Genomic DNA, 11,518 nt, shown 5'->3' on the forward strand with positions numbered 1-11,518 from the left:
AGGGCCAGGCCCAAAGGATCTGCCCGGAGTCTGGTGACGTCAGGTGAAGCACGCGTCGCCATTGGCGGGCGCTCAGGTGAGGTGAGGCTGGTCCCGGGCTGTGAGCGCGGATCTCCCAGGTATCGGGTTATTGCGCCGTGGGGCGGGGGCACAGCGGTGTGTGGGGAGGAGGGAGGGACCCGCGGGGACACGGGAGGGACAGGTGGGGCTGGGGAAGGGGGACGCGGAACGGGCAATTTGGGATGAGCGTCAGGGCTGTGGTGTGGGGGAGTGAGGGGTGTTGGGGATGGGGGAAGGTGGTAGGGTGGGGTAGGGACGCGCTGGGAAGGGGCGTGAGGAGGGGAGCGAGGGCGAGTGCCCGGGTGGGCAGGTAAGGGGGAGCCCCGTGCCCGTGGGGTGACACAGGAGGACAGGGAGGCTGGAAGGGGCACCCTGGCCTGTAGCCACAAGTGCTGGGGGTATTTGGGGGGGGGCAAGGCCATCCCCTGGCTGCATGGCCGTGGCGGCACCCTGACACCCGGGGCCGTGCGGGTGACCCAGTCCTCCTTTTTAACCCCCGGTGCAGGTGGATGTACCGTCTGGCTGCATCCACTGCCCCTGATGGGAATGTCCTTTGCTGCCACGTGTGCCCACAACACCCTGCATGGCACAGACATCTCTGTCCCCTCTGTGCTGCTGCCCCCAGCACTGAACTGGGTAGGTTTGCCCCAGTGTGGCTGAATTTCTCACGAGGGGGGTGAAGCCCATTCTCACAGCCAGCCGCCTGGGCTCCCCGTGTCCCCAAGCTGTGTGCTGTTCCTGAGCCTGTTTGTCACCATTCCTTTGTCCCAGGGACTTGGATCTGGTGCAGAGGTGCTGATGTGCTCCCAGAAGGGTGGGTGGGGTTATGATCCTCCCTTGCCCTGCCCCATCACTGCCACAGCCTGCATTGGCACTGGCTTAGTCCTGCTTTTTCGTGGGGAGCCTGGTGCCCCAGGACTAGGGGCTGGGGCCAGGGACACCCTTTTGGTGTTGGGGAGCTGTCCCGGTGTTTCACCCTGAGATGAGGAGTGTGGACATGCTTCTGCGCTGCACCGAGGCTCTCCTTCTCTGTCCTGGGGTGGGCAGGAGTCACGCGATGCCATGTGCTTATGGCACTGGTGATGGTGCACCAAGAGTTCCCACATAGGTGGGGGTGTTAATTAGTGGTTTATTACCAGGGATATGTAGGGAGCCAATGTGGCCTCAGGGTGTCACAGGTGTGCTGTCTCTTGTGGTCTCAGCGCCTGAAGGAGAGGAGGAGTTGAGTGAGTCTGGACAAGGGCAGCAGCCCTGGCCAGGTGGGTCGCATGTGCCATGGCCTGGAGCCGATGGGGCTGGTGCAGCTGGGAGAGGATGAGACCTCACCTGCGCCTGTAGTGGCAGATGGCCCCAGCAAGGACTGCAGCCATGGTCAGCAGCACTGTGATGGTGATGCCAACACTGAGAGCAATATTGGAGCTGCCTGGAGAGAGAAGGGTTGCAGGAGGCCATGGCTGGAGCTGCCATCAGAGCCTGACCAACCATCCTTCAGGCACCTACATGGGGCCAGGGGCCTCTGCCCACACCTCGTGCCCACCCCCATGGGTGTCACCTACCCCACGGGATGAGGAGACTGCCGGTGCCCAGGCTGCGGTGGCGCACGCAGCAGGCATAGCTGTGCCCGTCATGGGGAGCCACGGCCAGGGTGATGCGGAGCTGGTAGGTGAGGTCTGCGTTGGGCAGGATGGCACTGGTGTTGAGCGCTGGGCCTGGTGGCACCTCTTGGCCATCCTGCAGCCAAGCCACGCTGATGGGCCGTGGGTAGAAGCCAGTGACGTGGCAAATGAGCAGGAGCTGGTCTGGTCTGGGCGTGCGGGCAAAGACTGTGGCCACGGGCAGCTCTGGGGTGTAAGAGCCAAGGGGTGAGGGGAGCACCTGTGGGGCACTGCTTGGCCCCAGTGTGTGTGTGGGTATTGGGGTGTGTGCCAGAGTGGTCTCACCTTGTCTCTTCAGAGAGGCCTTCCCATACTTGATGAATTTCTTCATGTGGTCAACACAGGTGACATTTAGAAGGTGCTGCAGAGTCTCAGAGAAACCAGTAAAGGTGTTGAACTTCCTCTCAACTTGCGTTGCCAACTCAGTCTCCTGCTGCCTCTCCCAGAGGAGATTGTCCACGTTGAAACTGAGGAAGCTGTGGGTGTTGTAGGCGAGATGGTAGAATTTGGTATAGGAGCCATTGGGATACAAGTTGCAGCCAGTTGCACACTGGAACACAAAGGGGTCTGGGGAGAACAATGGACATCATGAGTGCAGTTTGAGCTGGAACCTGAAATTGCATCCTGGCACCCACTTCTTTTGGCACAACCCTTTCCCCCTTCCCTCTGCACCCTAAGTCATTCTTCACAGTGAGAACTCAATTAGAGTTGAAACTGGACAGTGTTGTGTTAGACAACAAGAAAGGCTTTTTTAAGTGTGTTAACAGTGAGAGGCGATCTAAAGAAAACATTGGACTGATACTTGTTGAAGATGGTCACGACTAACAGGAATGAAGAAAAAAGCAGATGCATTCAATGCTCTTTTTGCCTCAGTCTTTAATAATACTGATAGACCTTGGGCTGCCCAGTCCTCTGAGTCAGAGGACCACAACTGCGGGAATGCTGACTTTCCATTTGTGGACACTGAAATTGTAAGGCACCAGCTGTGTCACCCAAGTAATTGATTCATACAAGCACTTGATTCACCCAAGTACTGAAGGAGCTGACGGATGTTATGGCAGGACACCTCTTGATCGACGATCTCTTGACCAAAAGTCTTGGGAGTCTGGGGAGGTCCCCACCGACTGCAAGCTATCCAGCAGTTATTCCAATTTACAAGAAGGCTGTGAGGGAAGACCCGGGAAACTACAGACCTGTTAGTCTAACCTCAGTACCTGGAAAAATTATGGAGAAGATCATACTGGGTGCTATTGAAAGGCATTTAAAGGACAATCCAATCATCAGACACAGTCAATATGTGTTCACAAAGGGAAAGTCTTGTAACTAATTTCGTATCCTTCTACAATAAGGTCCTGCACCTAGTGGGTGAGGAGAAGGCAGTGGATGCAGTTTTGCTTTTGATACTGTCCCTCACAACATCCTTCTGGACAAGTTGTCTAACTGTGGGTGAGCACATTCATGGTGCACTAGGTGAAGAACTGGCTGAAGGGCAGGGCTCAAAGTGTTGTAGTGAATGAGGCTACATCTGGCTGGTGAATGGCCACCAGCGGTGTTCCTCAGGGCTCAGTCCTAGGGCCAGTGCTGTTCAATATTTTGATCAATGATCTGGGTGCAGGAGTTGAGTGCACCATTAGCAAGTTTGCTGATAATACCAAACTGTGAGGTGCTGTTGACTCTGTTGAAGGACAAGAGGCCTTGTAGAGGGATCTGGATAGATGGGAGCACTGGGCAATCATCAGTGGCATAAAATGGCATTAACAAGAACAAATGCCAGATTCTGCCCCTGGGACAGAGTAATAGTGGACACAAATACAGACTGGGAGGGGAGTGGCTGGAAAGCAGCCCTGCAGGGAGAGAACTGGGGGTGCTGGTCAGCAGCAGCTCAGTAGGAGCCAGCAGTGTGCTTTGGCAGCCAAGAGGGCAAACCACATTGTGGGGTGCATCAGAATATAACCACCCAGCCAAGAGAGGGGATTATCCCGCTGTATTTAGTGTTGGTGCTGCCTCACCTTGAGTACTGTGTGCAGTGCTGGGCCCCACCGTTTAAGAAGGATGTGAAGGTCCTCAAATGCATCCAGAGGAGAGCAACAGAGCTGGTGAAGAGGCTGGAAGGCATGTCCTATAAGGAGTGGCTGAGGACTTGGGGCTTGTCTAGTTAGGAGAACAGGAGGCTGAGGGGCGACCTCAGCTTTTTTGAGGAGGGGATCTGGAGAGGGAAGTGCTGATCTCTCCTTGGGATCCAGGGACAGGATGCCTGGGAATTGTTCAAAGCTGCAGCAGGGGAGATTCAGACTTGCCATTAGGAAACTTTTCTTTGCAGAGGTGGTCAATGCCCCAAAACTGTCAGTGTTTTAAGAGGCATTCGGACAATACCCTTAATAATTTGCTTTAACTTTTGATCAGTCCTGAATTGGTCGGGCTGTGGACTAGATCATTCTTGTAGGTCCCTTCCTACCGAACTTCTATTCTTTCTATTCTATTCTATTCTATTCTATTCTATTCTATTCTATTCTATTCTATTCTATTCTATTCTATTCTATTCTATTCTATTCTATTCTATTCTATTCTATTCTATATTCTACTCTACTCTACTCTACTCTACTCTACTCTACTCTACTCTACTCTACTCTACTCTACTCTACTCTACTCTATTCCATTCCATTCCATTCCATTCCATTCCATTCCATTCCATTCCCCCGTGTTACTACTCTACTCTACACCAAGTGGAAACTCTGCAGGTGAAAAGCCTGTCCTAAGCCCTGTAGCTCGTCATCCTTGAGCTGCCCCTGGTGGGATCTGTGGTGCCTGGAGAGCAATAGAGGGGCTGGTGTGAGGGCGTAAGTGAAGCAAAAGACAGCCCGAGGTTTGTGCTGAGGACCAGGATGGCCTTGTGTGACCTCTGCACAGGATAGGGTGGTTTGGGGGTCTTGCTGGTGCAAGATGAGGCCCATTCTATGCTCTTCTGCCAGCCCCATTTTGGGAAAGCTGGTGGTGTTGGTTCTGAGCTCCTTCTCACAGCTTCCTGCCTTGGATGAGTAGGTGCTGAGCACCTGGTACTCACAGGGTGTCTGGTACTGCTTGGCATCACCCGACAGGGACAGGATGAGGTTGTGCATGTAGACATTGAAGAGGTTTTTCAGGTTGTCCCACTCTGCTGCAGGCAGGGAGGGGTAGACCCATGGGTAGAGGTACTGGATGTCCCAGGTGGGTTTGTGCAGGCTAGCAAAGACGATGTCCTCCAGGGTGGCCCAGGCCGAAGTGTCCACAAAGTTGGTGTTGTGGAAGACAAAGGTTTGGAAAATGTGGAGTTTACAAGAGCCTGTGGGTAGAGGAGGGAGAGGAAGTGGCATTGGGGTGCATGAGGATAAAGGCAGAGGTCAGGGGACTGCTTGCTATGGTGCTGGTGGGTGGCCCCAGGAAGAAGGGTGGCTTGTAGTGTCCCTGGCGACAGGGCAGAATGGGGCAGACAGGCAGGGTGGGGGAAATCCCCAGTTTCACTCAGTTTGCAGTTTCCTTCCACACCCTCGCTGAACCTCCCCCTACTTCTCCTCTAATTTCTTTTTTTTTTTAGACATCCACCTCCCCAGTGTGGCCTTCTGAGAGCTGTCACTTAGCTGTATGGAGGGGATGGCAGAGGGGACCTCAGTGCTGGTTTGGGGTGATTCTTCCTCTAGTAAAGAGCACCCATGCTAGGACCTGGATCCACAGGAGACCTGCACACAGTGGGGGGGCTGGGAGGGAGGGGCATTCCACCCCAGTTTAGCGGCTCCCAGGCAGTGCTCAAGACTGAACGCTAACAGGAGGCAGGAGACTCAGTTTGATGCTGCAGCACTGAATGAGGCTTCAGTAGTAAGCAGGGCAGAGTGAAGCCTGTTTTGGAGCAGTGGGTGCTTCCTTGGCCAGAGCACAGTGAGCACCTGCCCGCAGAATGGGAAACAGGCTGGAAAGGCTTATTGTAGCTGCAGGGATAACATTCACAGGGGGAGAATGCAGAGGATTCAGGAACCCTTTGGTTACAAGAGAAATGATCCTGCAGGCTGAGGGCAGTGTCCAGGGCCTACTCAAAGGGTTGAAGCCCAGTGCAGGGCTGTTGTGTCATGAGGGGCTGAGAACCCCTGCTGCCTGCAGGCTCTCTGCAGGAGAAAGACATCTTTGTGGACACCACAGCACCCCAGGTCTGGCTGAGGGATCCCTTGACTCAGGTGTCTAAATTCCAGTGCCAGTGGTGCTCCTAGTGCCAGGGGCAAGGGACCCTGAGCAAGGGGGCACAGGGGCACCTTTGAGTGCTGTGAGGTGGGGGTTGGCCCTTTGGTGATGGGGACTGTCTGTGCCCACCCCTTGCCATCTCTCTGGGGTCCCACAATGCAGGGATAGGAGCAGGTAGGGGTGAGCCAGGGCTCTCACTTACCCTCTGGATCTGCCCACATCCCAGGAAGCAAGAGGAGAAGGAAGAAGAGGAGGACACGGCAAGTGGGCTGCATGGTACCAGCAGCAAGTGTGCAGGAGAAAGAGTAGCAGGAGAAGGAAGTGGCCACATGAGCTGTGACCGCACGCTTCTCCCAAGGGCTACACTGCCTGTGCAGCTCTGCCAGTGACAGTGTCATGAGGCAGCCCTGGTAGCCAATGAGGCCTGTGCTGAGGTTTTGGGGAGGGCATGGCCAGGTGTGTTCCCTAGGGGGAAGCGGTATGGGTGTTGGAGGGCTGGGCTGGGGCTCTCTGGCCAGCAGCTGTGAGTGCTGGGGGAATTTGGGTGGGTGTGAAGTCATCCCTCCCGGATGCAGGGGGCATCCCTCCTGGATGCAGCAGCATCCTGACACCCAAGGAGATGTAGGCTGAGCCTGGCCAATGGTGGCCTTCGCCTCCTCCCACGGTAACCCCCAGGGGTTTACTCCGTAGTCCCCTGGCAGAGAGTATTGGGTTTATGTGTCAGGGTTTTGGTAGCAGGGGGCCTGCAGGTGTGACTTCTGTAAGGAGATGCTGGAAGCTGCCCCCATGTCCAACAGAGCCAGTTCCAGCCAACTCCAAGACAGACTTGCTGCTGGCCAAGGCTGAGCCAATCAGCGATGTTGGTAGCGACTCCGTGCTAACATACTGAAGAAGGGGTAATAACTGATGCACAACAGCATCTGGGAGAGAGAAGTGAGAACACGTGAGAGAAACAACTAAGGACACACCAAAGTCAGTGAAGGAGGAGATGGTCCAGGCACCAGAGCAGGGATGGTGCCTGTGCAGCCCGTTGGTGAAGACTACAGTGAGGCAGACTGTCCCCCATATCCCATCGAGGACCCCACGTTGGAGCAGGTGGATGAACCTGAAGGAATCTGTGACCCCATGGAGAGCCCGCACTTGGAGCAGGCTCCTGGCAGGACCTGTGATGGTATGGAGAGAAGCCCATGCTGGAGTAGGACTTGTGACCCCATAGAGGACCTGTGCTGGAGAAGTCTGTTCCTGAAAGACTGCACTCTGTGGGACAGACCCATGCTGGAGCAGTTTGTGATGTGGGACCCCACACTGAAGCAGGGCGAGGAGGAAGGAGTAACAGAGACAATACAAAATAAACTGTTAGCAATTCCCATTCCCCATCCTGTTGTGCCACTTGGAAAGAGGAGGTAGAGAAGTCAAGAGTGAAGTTGAGCCTGGGAAGAAGGGGCAGGGAGGGAAGGTGGTTTTAGATGTGTTCTTATCCTACTTATGTGTTATTAACCTACTGTGATTTTGATTGGCAATAAATTAAATCAGTTTCTCCAAGCTGAGTCTGCTTTGCCTGTGACAATAATTGCTGAGTGATCCCCCATCCTTATCTTGACCCACAAGCCTTTTGTCAGATTTTCTTCCTGTTGTCCAGTTGAGGAGAGGGAGTGATAGAGCAGCTTCGTGGACACCTGGTGGCTAGCCAAGGTCAACCCACCACACCACCCTTCTTAGGGGAATGTTGCTCAAAGACTGAGTCCCCTAGAGCCTCAGCATGGCCCTTTCATGGCTATCATGGGAAGGTGACTGTCCCCCACCCCTGCAGCTTTTGCAGGGGCAGGAATCAGGCATGAAGGCACAAGTCAGGAGTGGAAGAGATCCTGGCCTAAAACCATCCTGGACAGAGGGTGAGATCACCGCTGGAGCCAGAGTGGCTTTGCACCTGCTGAAAATGCCTCCCTGCATGAGGGGATTGGAGATGTCACTTGGGTCCTCCCTTCCCCCTCTCTCCCCAATGATACAGCTCAAATCCCTCCATCTCTCCCTGGTTTGTGGTCTGCTCCATCCTCCGTCACACCTAGTGGCCCCACACTGGTTTGGCCCAGGTTGTCACTGCCCTTCTGCCAGGGACAGACACTTGCCATGGAGATGCCAGAATGTGGGAGAGGTTGGTGGAGGAATTGCTTCTCCTGACATGCCAGGGGAGATCAGACAGTGTCCAGGAAAAAGGAGAATCTTCCTGGTTGCAACGTAGGGTCTCTGCAGCACTCCTGGGGTGACCATGTGAGGGGGAAGGAGGGTGAGAGTCACAGGAGCCACGTGCAGGTGAGAAATTTTGTAACTGTTTAATGCAGTGGTTTTCCAGAGTAAACACCTTGTCAGTGCTGATGAGCAGGGAGGAAAGCTGGTGGCAAGGGAGCTTGTTGCTGGGCAGACAGCTAGGCCTCAAATGATGAATTCCTGGGTCTCCTGTGTGGCCTTATCACCTTTCCTGCAAGCGGGGGGTCGCAGTGAACTGCCCTCAGGGCTGGGGAGTTCATTCCTGCAGAGCTGCTGCTGCTGCAACCCCTGGCCCTATCCATATGCCCATAAACTTAAGAGCAAATGGTGGGAGGGAGACCTCACCTGTGCTTCCACTGCCAAACCCACGCAGCAGAGGCTGTGGCCACAAGGAGCAGCACTGCGATGATGATGCCGATGGTTGGAGCTGAGCTGCGGTTTTCTGGGACGGGAAGAGAAGAGGGTGTGTGTGTGAATGCGGCAGCATCAGGCAAGAGATGCCCCTTGCAGGGCCAGTGGCTACTACCTGCACCCCATCCCCACCCCCATGGGTGTCACCTACCCCACGGGATGAGGAGACTGCCGGTGCCCAGGCTGCGGTGGCGCACGTGGCAGGCATAGCTGTGCCCGTCATGGGGAGCCACGGCCAGGGTGATGCGGAGCTGGTAGGTGAGGTCTGCGTTGGGCAGGATGGCACTGGTGTTGAGCGCCGGGCCTGGTGGCACCTCTTGGCCATCCTGCAGCCAAGCCACGCTGATGGGCCGTGGGTAGAAGCCAGTGACACGGCAAATGAGCAGGAGCTGGTCTGGTCTGGGCGTGCGGGCAAAGACTGTGGCCACGGGCAGCTCTGGGGTGTAAGAGCCAAGGGGTGAGGGGAGCACCTGTGGGGCACCGCTTGTCCCCAGTGTGTGTGTGGGGATTGGGGTGACTGTGCCAGGGCCAGGGTCTCACCTTGTCTCTCCAGGTCAGCCCTCCCATACCTGCACAGGCTGAGGATGTAGCTCGGGCAGGAGATGGAGAGGAGGTGCACCAGGACCCCTGTGATGGCCTTCATGCTGGTGAGGGACTGGCTGGATAGCTCTGCTAGCAGGGATGGTTCCTGTGGCTCCCAGCGCTGCCTCTCCACCTCGAAAGTTATTAAGTCTCTGCCACTCTCCCCGACATCCATGAAGCCCAAGCTTGTCCTGTTGGGTTGCAGCACACAGCCTGCACGGATCTGGACCACCAGTGGATCTACCAAGGGCAGAGCCAGTGGAGAGGCCCCATGAGTATGTGGGACATGGGTGACCTGAGGCAGGATGTGGCTGAAGGCACATGCAGGAGTGCTGCAGGCAGTGGGGTGCAATGGGCAGCAGGGCATGGGGCCATGCTTCAGGAAGCCCTGGGACCTCCTGCAAACCCTCAGTCCCCTTGGAAGGCCAGAGTGTATTCAGGGCCAGTTAGTGCAGGGTAGTTGCTCAAACAGAAAGTTGTCCCCCAAAATGTTTGCCCCCAACTTTGTCTTTTCCTGATCTGTGCTGCGTGGGTCATGCATCTCCAGTAAATCTGGTGGCAGGTCCCTGGCATGCAGAGGGGTTTCCCTGTGCCAGATGGCAAGAGCCCTGAGGGGTGTTTTTTGTGCACTGTCCTCCCTCCTTCTGCTAGCCATGTGCCAACAGCTGCAGCGTTTCCCATTACCTTTTCAGGAGCTGCTGCACCCCATGAGACCCCACAAATGCCACCTTGGTGAGGAGGAGGGCACAGTCAGAACCTGGGGAAAGGGCCTGGGGCTCTGGATCGTGTTATCCCCATACTCACAGTCCCATTGTGCCTGCTGGATCATATTGTGTATGTATCGGACCATATTGCGCAGAAAGGGTTTCACCTGGCCCCTGATCTTCTCCATGTCACCCTCAGCTGTAGCCTGGAGAGCCCAGGGCCGGTGGAAGTGCGTGCTCCAGTTGTCAGGATCCAGTGTAAGGATGGGCACGTCCCCCAGGAGAGCCACCATGTACACGTCAGCAGAGCTGATGTTGGTGAAGAAGCTGGTCTGGAGAAACTGGAGAACTTGTGGCTCTGCTGGGAAAGAGGATAGGGATGGGAAGGGCTGCAGGAAAGAGGAGATGAGTGGGGTGGACTGGAGGGAAAACAGGTGATTCAGACTAGATATAAGGAAGAAATTTCTTATTATGAGAGTGTTGAAACACTGGAACCAGTTGCCCAGATTGGTGGTAGATGGCCCCTCTATGGAAACATTCAAGGTCAGGTTGGATGGGCTCTGAGCTAGATGTCCCTAGTTGAAGATGTCCCTGCTCATTGCAGGGAGGGTTGGACTAGATGAGCTTTGAAGGTCCCTTCCAACCCAAACCATTTTATGATTCTGATTCTATGCTCTTCAGCCTGCTCAGGGTTCCTTCCCTGTCTGAACTGCCTCTGCCTCTGTCGCCTTTCTACCTTCCCTATTTTAGTTTCAAAGAGGTGTTTCTCTCCTGCACAGGATTTCAGGCACCTTGTCCCCTCCCCTCTCCACCTCCCTCCTGCCCAGTGACTGCTGTCTGACTGTGTGAAGTGGATGGTCTGGAGCACCTCAGTGCTCACCTGGGGCAATGCTTCCCCCAGAAGAAGCACCTGTGCCAGGACCTGTATCTGCCATAGACCTGCACGTATGGAGAATGGAGGAGGGGAAGAGGCATTTTGTCCAGGTCTGGGGGCTCCTGGGCATTGGGAGCTCAAGGAAACTGAACACTGACAGGGGCAGGAGAGTAGCACAGCCCAGAGATCAATCCTGTGTTCTTATGACCCTCCCCGGAAATGTGAGGTCTCACAAGGTTGTGGTGAAACACTGTTGTGATGGCAGTGCCCGAAACACCCTATCACAGGTGCAGCTCCCCAACGAACGATGTGCTGCTGGAAGGGGCCCACAGCACCATGTGGGGCAGAGATGTCCCTGGCACCCACAGGCAGGATGAATGCACCTTTGGGGGGACCCCAACACCTCAGGCCTGGCTGGGGATTCCTGGCCTCACTTCAGCTTAGGTGCTTGAGCCCCTGTGCTGGAGCTGGTGGGACATGAAGCCCTGAGCTGGAGGCAGGAACAGAGAGGGTGAACAGGAACAGGGCGGGCACCTTTGGGTGCTGTGTGGTGAAGGGAGTGGCCCACTGGTGATGGGGATCATCCCCCCATGCAGGGGACAGTCGCCTGGCCGTGCCTCCCCTGAGGAACCTGTGGGGTTCTCTGACAGAGGGGTGAGGGTGGTTGGGATGAGCCAGGGCTCCCACTTACCCTCTTGGTCTGCCCACATCCCAGGGAGGAGGAGGGGAAGAAAGAGGAAGAGGCGTTCAGGGGGTTGCAT

The 11,518-nt window shown here is 55.6% G+C and overlaps 2 protein-coding genes across 4 annotated transcripts; both read right to left on the bottom strand.

The window, feature by feature from the left end:
• Positions 1-886: 886 nt before the first annotated feature.
• LOC113484998 (antigen-presenting glycoprotein CD1d-like) lies at positions 887-7,418 on the bottom strand. 2 transcript variants are annotated; one of them, XM_026857787.1, is made up of 6 exons: positions 6,124-7,418; positions 4,777-5,034; positions 2,001-2,282; positions 1,617-1,901; positions 1,387-1,483; positions 887-1,265 (listed from the first exon to the last, which is right to left on the bottom strand). In XM_026857787.1, exons 1-6 carry the CDS (start codon positions 6,479-6,481, stop codon positions 1,259-1,261), a joined length of 1,287 nt encoding a protein of 428 aa, XP_026713588.1. In that variant the 5' UTR covers positions 6,482-7,418; the 3' UTR covers positions 887-1,258. The 2 variants fall into 2 exon arrangements, with proteins under 2 accessions (XP_026713588.1, XP_026713587.1); XM_026857786.1 differs by having other exon boundaries at positions 1,617-2,282.
• Positions 1,550-11,518, bottom strand: LOC113484999 (T-cell surface glycoprotein CD1b-3-like). Of its 2 annotated transcripts, XM_026857788.1 has the most exons (6): positions 11,449-11,518; positions 9,984-10,241; positions 9,138-9,419; positions 8,749-9,033; positions 8,532-8,628; positions 8,239-8,397 (listed from the first exon to the last, which is right to left on the bottom strand). In XM_026857788.1, the coding sequence occupies exons 1-6, from the start codon at positions 11,516-11,518 to the stop codon at positions 8,352-8,354; spliced, it is 1,038 nt and encodes a 345-aa protein (XP_026713589.1). In that variant the 3' UTR covers positions 8,239-8,351. The 2 variants fall into 2 exon arrangements, with proteins under 2 accessions (XP_026713590.1, XP_026713589.1); XM_026857789.1 differs by lacking the exons at positions 8,239-8,397; positions 8,532-8,628 and adding an exon at positions 1,550-1,612 and having other exon boundaries at positions 8,745-9,033.

The sequence above is a fragment of the Athene cunicularia genome (genome assembly GCF_003259725.1).
Source record: "Athene cunicularia isolate RWA chromosome 12 unlocalized genomic scaffold, athCun1 chr12_part1, whole genome shotgun sequence".
In the NCBI taxonomy this organism is placed as follows: domain Eukaryota; kingdom Metazoa; phylum Chordata; class Aves; order Strigiformes; family Strigidae; genus Athene; species Athene cunicularia.